Genomic DNA, 12,433 nt, shown 5'->3' on the forward strand with positions numbered 1-12,433 from the left:
AGATGATAACAGGATATGAGTTTCAACCATAATGCTTCTATTTTCCTCTGAATTGGTTTACTGGTATTGAACCTTAACTGAACCTACACTATGTCTTCTCCACTGACATTTTCTTCAGAAATTGTAGAAACACATTCATCAGTTTCACTAGCCTAAGGGGGAGCAGACTTCTACAGAATGATCCCAGAATGCATCTGCGTGAACAAGAGTGGTGTGGTGCTGCAAAATGACTTAGTTGTGGGGTGAGGTTAGGACTAGGTAGCAGCCTCAGCACAGGGAGTCATAACTCCGGGTATAATGTGTCGTAGTGATGCTGTTTTGAAAGAAATAATGAGAAAGTTTTCATACTGGCAAAGGCATAAATAATCAATGCGACCCAGACTCAAAATTATATATATATAAAAAAATGTTCCTTCAGTAACATTAATAAAATGTCATTCAGAGTTACTTGGTCTTTAGTAATGTTCCCAAAATGTTAGCACAAACACGTTATTTGTGATCCCACAACAGGAACAACTTTTCCATAAATTTTGATGAACGAAATCATGAACGTGACTGAACATATGATCAAAACAAAGCAGTAAAATAGGGTGCAATATGATCATGAAAATCGAAAGTGCAATCAGCCAAGTTAACAATCGACAAAAGAAATCATCTATTTGTTTTACTGTAGTTATTTTTATTGCTGCATCTAAATTTATAAAGCTTGTTTTGAAATTTCTGAGATTATAAACTCCCATTTCCGCATTGGTTATCTACAGTAAACAAATGATAATGCATCTGTGTCTGTTATAAAAACCATGCACCCATGTGCCTCCTTAAGAGAATTCCAGAGTTTCCTTTTGATTCACACCTTCAACATGCTGATGCTCAAGCTAAGCGGGATCATTTGTAAGTAATGATTTAGAATCGGCTCAACTGACATGATTTCAACTGCTCAATTCAGTGTTTCACTTTGTTTCTATTTGACTTTGATTTTCAGTGCTGCTGTTACTGTGCCAACCTGGTAAGAATGACAGTTGATTAAACATTTTAGTACAGAACTACATTATTTTTATTTCAAGTAATTGTAATATATCATGTTGTATGTTTCCCCTCTGCAGGTATAGATGCACTTGCGATCTGTGAAGGAAGATCAGGGGTCCTCAGCTGTAGTGAGTAATTCAGTAGTTTTTAAGTTATATTTCTGTGCCTAAATAAGACAAAATGAGAGAGTCATGAAGCAGTGGAAGAGAATTCCAACCGTGTGTGATCTTAAACTTTATCACAATTCTCAAGACCACAATTTTCTTTGTCTTTGTATCAGGCTGGGGATCAATAAGGGTTATTAGAGCCACCTATGGACGGAGCGATCGCACAACATGTGCTCATGGGAAACCAACTTCTCAGATCACAAATACGCGCTGCAGAGCACCAGTCACCCAAATAGTTTCCTCAAAGTAAGTTTGACAGATAAAATGTTTACAATTAATTTTATGTATTTTACAAGAGCAAGGAAAATGTAATTCTTATGTCTATGGTACACTAAAGCTATTCTTACATACTTATTATTTTCTGTCCATGAATCAGGTGCAATAAAAAAAAGAGTTGTGTTGTTTTTGCATCAAACTCACTTTACTCTGATCCTTGTGTCGGAACTTATAAATACCTGGACGTGACTCATATATGTTTGCCATGAAGTAAGCCATTTTTTTTTTTTATTATTATTATGTCCAATTTTCATCCTAAATTTTGAAGTTTTATTGAATTATTCATCTCGAAATTCTTTAGCTTTATACAAGCTATGTTGACGCTAATAAATAATAATCTTTGTTCCCTTTGTTTTTACTTTATAAGGTGCATTGCGAAGACATCTGGTCAACTAAGTGCTACAAACTCTGATTCATGTCAGCTATTAATATCTGGAAGTGACTTACAGCTGTAAATAATATTATTTGTCCAGCCATATTTTATGCTTTGTGTGTTATAAATGAAAATGATCGCCATTATATATACAACACATTGAAATATGGGGTTCAGAATAAAATAAAATGTTTTAACGAACCTAATTTTACAACTTCCATATATATTTTGGAAAGCTTTAATGATCATGTGTCAACAAATGTGAATAATGGAAAGCAAAAAGTCTCATAAAGTAAAATGTTTTATTTTTGTAAATACATGTCATGGCTTTTTGATTTTGAGGGGATTTTCTCTCTTAAAAAAGTTAGACACTATTATATCTATGTAAATGTATGAAATAATGTTTAAATGACTATGTTTATCACATTAATGGAAAACAATCATGTGATCTGGTTAGAAAACAACTCAGATTCTAGTAGAATAATCTACAAAATGCAAGAGTTGTCTTTATTTCAGTTTTTATATTTTCTTTAAAGCTGTTTTGTAACAATTTGTATTGTAAAAATCACTATAAATAATGTGTAAAGAATGTCGTAAAACTTTTAAATATACTATAAAACTATTCTGACTATTCTGAGTTTTATTGACAGCCACACACATACTGTATATGCCTCCAAGATCATGTTCAAAAATAACCCAGTTGCATCAGGAAGTAGCGGTTAAAGTCGCGCATGCGCAATAGAAAGCCAAAACGCTGTTGCCGTTCCATCAGCAGCTGTTGCTTTAAGACTCCCTACTGACACGTTTGTATTCTACATACTATATAACTACATTAACTACTATGTACGCGTGTTCACCAGCAGTAGGAATGTATAACGCTTCAAATCTTCTCCCAAAACCATCAGAGAAAAGCTTCAAAGATTCAAGAGGCTTCATTCTCCATTCCTATAGGATACAGAGTTAAGTAGCCTATACTTCAGGTAAATCACGATCCAAACTGTAGCAGTCTTGTGCACGACGAGACCAATGACAGACAGCTGGTGATGATTGTAGAATGTGTGGACCAGGAAGGATTCTGGGAGATGTAGTGCAGAAGGTGACTGAGATATTGAGAAAAGAGATGGAAATGCGTGAATTTCTGATAAATGTTTATAATGCAGGAGAGCAGTTGTGCTTGATATATGGAATACATAGCTGCTAGCGCCTCCTGGTGGTAAAGAAGAAGATCTGCGATTGACCAGGACAAGGCAAACATCTGTCTTGGTTTCTTTTCCTTTATTCATAAAATATTTTCAGTCATAAAGTAATCTAAAGTAAAACAATTTAAGTCCACTAATTGTATGGATTTTTAACCAAACAACATAAAATATACATTTCTTTCATTACCCCAACAAAGAATCGAAAGTTACTTTCAACAAACTTTGGCAAAAAATAATCAGGATTTTCATCAAATTCCACTAGAAGACTGAATTAATTGGATTTACATATAATCACACCACACTTTCTTCATACACATCTCATGATCAGTTCACACTCCCACAATATAACCATTTTTAGATTAATAAGATGCTATCATATCTGAGATTACATTTTCAATTTATTAATTGGAAAATAAAAGATTCAATATCATCTCATCTTTGCTGATTTATCATGGTGCTTAAAACATATGATATGACAATATTTTTTTGTATAATCTATTTATCATTTACATTATTTTGGCAAATTTACACTGCAAAGATGGCACAGGGCTGCTTCTGAAGTGTCATTTAGGTGTCTTTACACTAACATACAGTGGGTACGGAAAGTATTCAGACCCCCTTAAATTTTTCACTCTTTGTTATATTGCAGCCATTTGCTAAAATCATTTAAGTTCATTTTTTTTCCTCATTAATGTACACACAGCACCCCATATTGACAGAAAAACACAGAATTGTTGACATTTTTGCAGATTTATTAAAAAAGAAAAACTGAAATATCACATGGTCCTAAGTAAGGCTCTACTCTTCAGCACAACAGTAACCTCAAACAAAAATGGTGCTGAATAGCACTAAAAGTGGTTCATTGGTTTGTAATCATAGGAGAACCACTTTAAGTGTTGTATTGCACCTATCATTAAAGGTGATCTTTTACACTGATTCTTGATATCTGTGAGTGTATCTATGTGATCCTGTCCAATTAATTTCTGCATAATGACTTAAAAACTTTCAAAATATCGAAGCAGGACAGGATTTTATGCAGTAGTATTATAGAGCTACAGCAACATGTAATTATTCATCTAAATACTATATTCAGAGATCAGCGAATCAGGCCACTATGAGTGTATCATCATCAATAGATTATCAATAAGTAATCTGATCAGATCTTCTCCGGCAATATATTTGCTATAACAAATGTGCTTTGGAAAAGCACAGTTATAACAGCCAGAAAAAAAAAGTTAAAAAGTCAAGGGTGAAGAGCCCGGCTAAATCAAACACTGATCTCTATAATGGTGACTCCAAACTTTATTTTAACATCTAAAGCACTGTTAATTCTCTTTCCCCTGGATTTACAAACAAGGCTTAAGCTAGTCCTAGACTAAAATGCATGTTTGAGCTGTCTTCACTAAAAATAACTTGCACTGGCATATCATAAAATATGTCAGTGCCATTGTTTTGTCTCAAGATGCACTTCAGTAATGTTTTATACAAAAAGTATTCTCATAGCTTCATAAGATTAAAGTTGAATAACTGTAGTCATATAGACTATTTTAACGATGTCTTTACTTCCTTCTCTTTAACTAACACTTTAACTCGATAGCTTTATGAGCCAAGCTTAAACAAGCCCAAAAAAGCATATAATACGAGGACATGGCAACACTGCATGAGCGCGCTCTGTGAAGGAGCCGTTACAAGCACAAACAAAACACAACACCTCATCTGTGCTTTGGTTAAAAATGTTGAATACAAGTCTTTTGTCTTTGTAATATTACTTGGTCAGAATAGGATAAACAAGCCAGATGCCAGGACGTTGCTATGGTTACCATGGTGTCAGTCATCGCAGTTTCAGGGAGTGAGTCGTGTTCCGTACAGACATGGAACAATAATTTGGGGTACTAATTAAGTTGGCTTGAAAAAGCCAACTTACTGATCTTCTATTTAAGATTATCATTATCATAAAAAGCCAACTTACTGTTATGCTATTTAAACTTATTTTTAATGGTGCTTGCCAAAGGCAAAGCATCATTATTGTTATTGTGCATACTTCTTCTTCTTCTTCTTCCATTAAAAATTCTGCGTGCTACTCCTCCCGCAGCATTTGTCATAGACCCATGAATGAGGTGTCAAATCAACCGGCTCATTGAGGAGAGGTGTGCTATGACTTTTATAAGCGATCGGGTGTGCGATGTTCGTCCGGCAGGCGAAAAATCGGGCGAAAAATCCCTTAGACTTAACATTGCGACGAACTTTGATGAGTCATAGCTCCTAACGAGGATTTCGTAGAAACATGTGGGTTACCATGTTTGAAGAGGCTGGCAGGCTCTGTCAGACCATACCTCAAAATGGGGTGTAAGTTGTACCCCTGGGGCGCAAGAGCTGCCCAAAGTTGCCCCATAGACATACTATGGTGAAGCCGTGCCCATGAACCAGTGTGTTTTTCCTACTATGGTAAATTACATAGGGACTAAAACTAAATCTATCTATCTATCTCATAGCAACCACCCAGAACAACTTAGCAACCACATGGCAACCGCCTAGCAACCACACAAATCACCCTGGCAACATCCTAGCAACCAACCCGATTACCCTAGTAACTGCATAGCAACACCCTAGCAACCACCCAGAATACCTTAGCAACACCCTAGCAACCACCTAGAATACCCTAGCAACTGCATAGCAACACCTTAGCAACCACCCCGAGTACCCTAGCAACTGCATAGCAACACCTTAGCAACCACCTAGAGTACCTTAGCAACCGCATAGCAACACCTTAGCAACCACCCCGAGTACCCTAGCAACTGCATAGCAACACCCTAGCAACCACCTAGAGTAACCTGGCAACAGCATAGCAACACCTTAGCAACCACCCCGATTACCCTAGCAACCGCATAGCAACACCTTAGCAACCACCCCGAGTACCTTAGCAACCTCATAGCAACACCTTAGCAACCACCCATAATACCTTAGCAACTGCATAGCAACACCTTAGCAACCACCCCGAGTACCCTAGCAACCGCATAGCAACCACCCTAGCAACCACCCCGAATACCCTAGCAACCGCATAGCAACACCTTAGCAACCACCCAGAATACCTTAGCAACCGCATAGCAACACCTTAGCAACCACCCCGAGTACCCTAGCAACCGCATAGCAACACCCTAGCAACCATCTTGATTACCCTGACTCTATCTATCTATCTATCTATCTATCTATCTATCTATCTATCTATCTATCTATCACTTCTCATCTATCTCTCTTCTCATCTATCACTTCTCATCTATCTATCTATCTATCTATCTATCTATCTATCTATCTATTTCAAAACTACTAAACTTAAACCAAACTTTCAAACTGAAAACTTTCAAACTTTAAACTTTATAAACTACTTTAAACTTTCTGGACCGACTTTTTCAAGCCAACTTAAAGTTTGTCTCGACAAACTTTTTTATCTAGTATTATTTGTATTATATTATTATAAAAATAATATTATGATAATATAATAATATATAATATAACAATAATAATAATATAGTAATAATATTATAATATAATAATAATAATAATATAATATAATAATAATAATATATAAAAATATATATTATTTGCAGTAGAAATGAATGTAAATGGGAATGAATAAGGTTGCCAACCGAAACATGACTGAGTGGAAATTAATAACTCAAAAACTTGAACAACAACAACAAAAAAAAAAAGTAAAAAGTGAAAACTTAAAGTTCACCTTACTTTCATAAAGTTATTTATAAGCTCAAATAACTTTAAATTTGACAAGTTGAACATACTTAATATTTTAAGTAGATTAAACTTAACTCAAAAAAAGCAAAAAGAGAATTCAAAAAGTTAAGTTGAGTGAACATGTTTTTTACAGTGTACGTAAGTTTTTTTGTTGTTGTTGTTTTTTTACAGAAAACGTATGTACAAAAAAATGTACAATCATTTGTGTTATTAGTTTAGTCAGGCTGTGTTTGTCAACAATTGTAAGTTAAATTAATATCAGAACAAAAGTTGCATCCAATTTCAACAGAGACTAAATGTCACATTTTTTTAACATTAATTATCATCTCTTACTCTACAGCCATTATTATACTAATCTTATGAGAAGGGTTACTCTTACTATACTTATGATTTTTAAAAGTTCATTAGTGTTTTTTCTGATTAGAAAATAAGGCCCATGACATCTTACTGATACTGATTCATCATGAGACGTGACGTGTGAGTTAATTAGTCAGACGACAGAGTTTCGCTGTTGTGTGCCTTTGTAGTCCAAGCATGGCATAAAGCGGCTGAGTGAATGTGGTCTGGACTCTGTGGATGAGGCTCATTGTGTCTGAGACGCTGTAGAAGGACAAAATCCCTGCGCTGTGATCCACATACACTCCTATTCTCCTGGAGACATTGACTACAGGAAGTTTAGTCTCTATGTTATTGTGCCAGAATGAGTAACCGTCTGGAGTGCAGAACAAACTCCAGGACTGATTGTTGCACCCAGCTACACTTTCAAGACCATTTCCCTTTCTACTGATGCTTTTATACGTCACTGATATATCCACCTCTGATATCCCATCACTGCCGCTCCACTCCACCTCCCAGTAACAGCGTCCAGTCACACTCTCTCTACACATCGCCTGTCCCCAACAATCAAATCTGTCTGGATGATCAGGATAACGCTGGGGTTTGTCAGTGGCAGTGATCACTGTGTTTCCCTCAGACAGACGGAGCCTGTTATTCACTGAGTTCAGATCCAGGGTCAACAGATGGGAATCTGATAGAGAGAAGCACACACATGACTTTATCATTATAAAATGATAATAGACCCAGCTAAAGTTGGAATTTTTTAAATGTGTCTTTGACTGGTAAAATCATCAATGAAACTTCAATCTATCTGAATCTACAAAAAATCTATGCTAAATATTGTGTCCAAAACATGGTATAAACTAATTATTTAACAGGTAACATAGTATGTAGCCTATAAACATAGCAATGTGTTACTATGATTTTTTTTTTTCTTTTTTCTGTAGGCTAAAGACAACCATTTTAGTTACATGTTAATAAAACATTAATTGTGTACTTGTGTTAAGGACAAATAAGATTTAATTTACAGTTGGTTCAAAACCTACATTTTATGCCCATCAACAAATATTCTATAAAAAAAAATTGATAGGTAACACTTTATAATAACTGCACACTATGAAGCATTAGTTAAGCATTAGTAAACAGTCAATTCATCATTTATAAAGCATTAATAGCCATTAATAAGCAGTTTATAAATACACCTATAAATGCTTTGTTCTTGATTTATAGGCATATCTATAATATGTTTAATAACTGTATTTTCATACTTTATTAATGATCAATTTATAATTTCTAAATTAAGTATTACATTATTTACAAACCAGTTATTTAGGAGTTGTCAGTGGTTCATAAGATCATTTATAAAGTGTAAGTAAATAATTAATAAACTATTTAAATGTACATTTATGCATCTTATTATTTAGACATATAGTAATAGTTACTCAGTGTGTTAATAAATGCTTTATTAAAACAAATTCCTACTGTAATTCATGATTAATTCAGGTAGTTATAAAACATTTAGTAGTTGTCAGTTAACTATTGTTGTGAGCTCATCTAAAGTGAGGACTGTTCATGCCTCGTAAAGCTTTACAAAGAAGATTTAAAGGCTCAGTTATCTTCTGCACTGCTGTTCTCTAATGTTTTAAAGTTAGTACTCAGGTAGTTTTGACACTGTGAAAAATTTTATTACATTATTAATGTTTTATAAAAAAAATATTTGTTGTATTTTAGCACTCCTGTAATCCAGTGTTGGCACTGGTAAAATTTTATTCAGCAATACTGCACAGTTATGTTTTCTGGAGGAGTACAGGGATTTTTACTTTCTGTGAAATTGCAGAGGTTTACTTTTAATTTTATATCAAGTTACCCATCGTAAAGTTTCATTTTTTTCCTTGAAATAAATATTTCTATGTTCTGTATCCTTTAAATCTCCTTTATACAAGCTTTATGAGGCATGAATAGTCCTCACTTTAGATGAGCTCACAAAAATAGTTAACTGACAACTACGAAATGTTTTATAACTACCTGAATTAATCATGAATTACAGTAGGAATATGTATTAATAAAGCATTTATTAACACACTGAGTAACTATTACTATATGTCTAAATAATAAGATGCATAAATGTACATTTAAATTGTTTATTAATCATTTACTTACACTTTATAAATGATCTTATGAACCACTGACAACTCCTAAATAACTGGTTTGTACATAATGTAATACTTAATTTAGAAATTATAAATTGATCATTAATAAAGTATGAAAATACATTTATTAAACACATTATAGATATGCTTATAAATCAAGAACAAAGCATTTATAGGTGTATTTATAAACTGCTTACTAATGTCTATTAATGCTTTATAAATGATGAACTTACTATTTACTAATGCTTAACTAATGCTTCATAGCGTGAGTTATTCTAAAGTATTACCAATTAATAGTGTAAGTAAAAATTAATGCACTTCCTCTCTTTTTTGCTCTCCATCTAGATGGCATACATTTGCACTCATTGCTTGTCGAAAACAACAACAACAACAACAAAAAAAACATTTTTCAAAACATCTTTTTTGAAATTTAATGTCAATTAGCTTGCAGTTACAAAATGTCTCTTCTCACAAAACTTTGAATTTCAAAGTAGGCAAATGTGTTTTTTACTACTGTGAAGTGCTGTCATTGATGTGTCACTGTGCACAGATGCAACTAATCCATAATAAAATGTATTTATAATTATTTTGATTACTGACTTTATCATTTATTTGTTGCAGCCCATGTACTTTAAACACACAAATTGAAAAAAAAAAAAAAAAAAAAACAAGTTTTGAACAAAATCATGCCATTGATTTAGTGTAAAAATGGTTAATTTTAGATCTGTAACTCACATTGTAGAAGCTCCTCTCTGGTCTGATATTCAGGGGTCAGAATGACCTGGATGGTTTTTACTGTGGACAACAAAACACATCTGCAGTTTAATTCCCATGAAATTAAATTGAACTATTTATAAATTTAATGAATAGAGCTGAACTCATTTCTGAGAATAAATCAGTATTTACCTCTGTCAGTTATGATTTCTGTCTCCTCACTGCAGAACTGCAGCAGTTTGTCTCTGAGTTGAGAGACAGATTTCACTACTTCATCAAAAGACAGATGAGAACTGACAGTGAAGCCGTCTGTAGATCCAGAGAGAGAGACAGACGACGAACTCTAAAGACACAAAAACACAAACTCCCTGTAATTCCAGAAGCTTGTTAAAGTCCTCAGTGTTTGAGAAGATCTGTGTTACCTGGAGGAAATGAACATGATCCTGTGTGTGTGAAAGCTGCTTCAGCTCAGCGTCTCTCCTCCTCAGATCAGTGATCTCCTGCTCCAGTTCCTCCAGTCGTTCTTCAGCTTGTTTCACTGCAGCTCGTTCCTGATCTCTGATCAGCTGCGTCACCTCAGAGCGACGTCTCTCAATGGAGCGGATGAGCTCAGTGAAGATCCTCTCACTGTCCTGCACTGCGGTCTGTGCAGAGCGCTGTTACACACATCACAATCACACAGTGGCTTCAGTGGGACTAGAAGAGCTCCAGCACTGGAGGAAAGTCCAAACTGAGACTCAAACTTCTCTTCTTCTCCAAACTCACCTTATGAGACTCCACAGCCTCTCTCAGCTGCTGAAGATCTTTCTCTCTCTGCTGGATTCTCTGCTGGATGTTTCTCTGTGTTTCCTCATATTGTCTCTGCAGAAAACAGAAATATTAATAAATCTGAGAAATGCTACATAAAAGTGAACATATTTAATCACATCAGTTTCCCTGATTGAGAGAAAAGCACATAGTGAAAGTGGAGAGATCTACATTAACTGTCACTCATGAGATCCAGTATGAAGCAGTACCTGTTTCTCAGTCCTCGCTGCTGCAGTTGATACCGTGTCATGATTTTTGTGTTCATCCATCAAACACAGCATACAGATACACCGCTGGTCGGTACGGCAGTAAATTTCCAGCATTTTACCATGTCGAGTGCAGATCATCTCCTGCAGTCGTCCAGTGGCGTCCATCAGATTGTGTCTTTTACTTCTGAAGAGATTCTCATGCTGTTCAAGGTGATTTTGACAGTAAGAGCTTCGACACTCCAGACACGACTTCACTGCTTTCTGTTTTATTCCAGTGCAGGAGTCACATTGAACATCTCCAGATCCAGTGTGAGGAACTACAGGAGCAGCAGGAGGAGCAGGAGCAGATTGGAGTTTCATCATCTTCAGTTTCTCCACCATCTCAGCAATCACCACATTCTTACATAAAACTGGTCTTGGTGTGAAGGTCTGTTTGCATAATGGACATCTGTAGATTCCCTTCTGATCCTCCCGATTCCAGTAGTCAGTGATGCAGCTCATACAGTAACTGTGTCCACAGGGAATGGCCACTGGATCCTTCAGGAGATCCAGACACACTGGACAAGTGAACTGATCCTGATCCACTGAAATACTGGCTTCTGCCATTTCACTGCATGAACACAGACAGAGAGAGAGAGAGAGAGAGAGAGAGAGAGAGAGAGAGAGAGAGAGAGAGAGAGCACAACAGTTTAGGTGCACTATTTAGTGTTCTTTGGTTTGGTCTTTGGGGTGAGATCACAGTGGGTCTCGCATGTGACCAAGTGCTCAGATATCAAATTTCTGTTTTAAGAAAGTTTTTAAACATTCTTAAATTCAAATTAATTTGGTCCCACATTATTTTAGGTGGCTTTAACTACTATGTACTTACATCAATAAATAAGTACAATTTATTGTGTTCAATTTGTATTGCAATTCACTTGTGCTGCTATTGAGGTGGGATACAGGTAAAGTTAGGCACAGGTTTGGTGGTATGGGTAGGTTTAAGGGTGGATTAAGGTGTAAGGAATGGTCAACAGTGTAATTATAAATGTAATTACAGAAATTAATTACAGATGTGATTACATGCAGGTATTTTTAAAATATAAGTACAATGTAAAAACATGTACACAATAAGTGCATTGTATCAAATGATTAAATGTAAGTACATAGTAGTTAAAGACACCTAATATAAAGTGGGACCCTTAATTTTTATTAACTCAACATTCTGCACAGCAAAATCCTCTTCAAAAAAGTTACTAATTAATCCAAGGGAGAACATTATAGCAATGTGGTACACAGCAAAATGCTCAGTGTTAAATAAACACCACTCAATGTCTATATGGGTCCAAACTACAGAGTGTTTAAGTAACACTGAAGAAACTGCAGTTAATTAATTAGATAATTAAGTGATTAAAGTTTGACTTTACTTCTGTCATACATTTACAGAAAT

The 12,433-nt window shown here is 35.1% G+C and overlaps 1 protein-coding gene across 3 annotated transcripts in view; it reads right to left on the bottom strand.

Annotated features, from left to right (window-relative positions):
- The window catches only part of LOC127508646 (tripartite motif-containing protein 16-like), a 134,630-nt gene that overhangs the window by 80,346 nt on the left and 41,851 nt on the right, over positions 1 to 12,433 (bottom strand). For 2 of the 3 annotated variants that reach the window (XM_051886778.1, XM_051886777.1), the window contains exons 2-6: positions 11,005 to 11,614; positions 10,754 to 10,849; positions 10,411 to 10,644; positions 10,181 to 10,331; positions 10,010 to 10,069 (exon numbers count right to left, since the gene is read on the bottom strand). In XM_051886778.1, the coding sequence (XP_051742738.1) occupies positions 10,010 to 10,069; positions 10,181 to 10,331; positions 10,411 to 10,644; positions 10,754 to 10,849; positions 11,005 to 11,610 (1,147 nt within the window). In that variant the 5' untranslated portion in view covers positions 11,611 to 11,614. Of the gene's footprint in view, positions 1 to 1,919; positions 7,816 to 10,009; positions 10,070 to 10,180; positions 10,332 to 10,410; positions 10,645 to 10,753; positions 10,850 to 11,004; positions 11,615 to 12,433 lie in introns of those variants that run through there. The other variant, XM_051886779.1, reaches the window with a different exon arrangement.

Source organism: Ctenopharyngodon idella, chromosome 3 (genome assembly GCF_019924925.1).
Source record: "Ctenopharyngodon idella isolate HZGC_01 chromosome 3, HZGC01, whole genome shotgun sequence".
Taxonomy (NCBI): domain Eukaryota; kingdom Metazoa; phylum Chordata; class Actinopteri; order Cypriniformes; family Xenocyprididae; genus Ctenopharyngodon; species Ctenopharyngodon idella.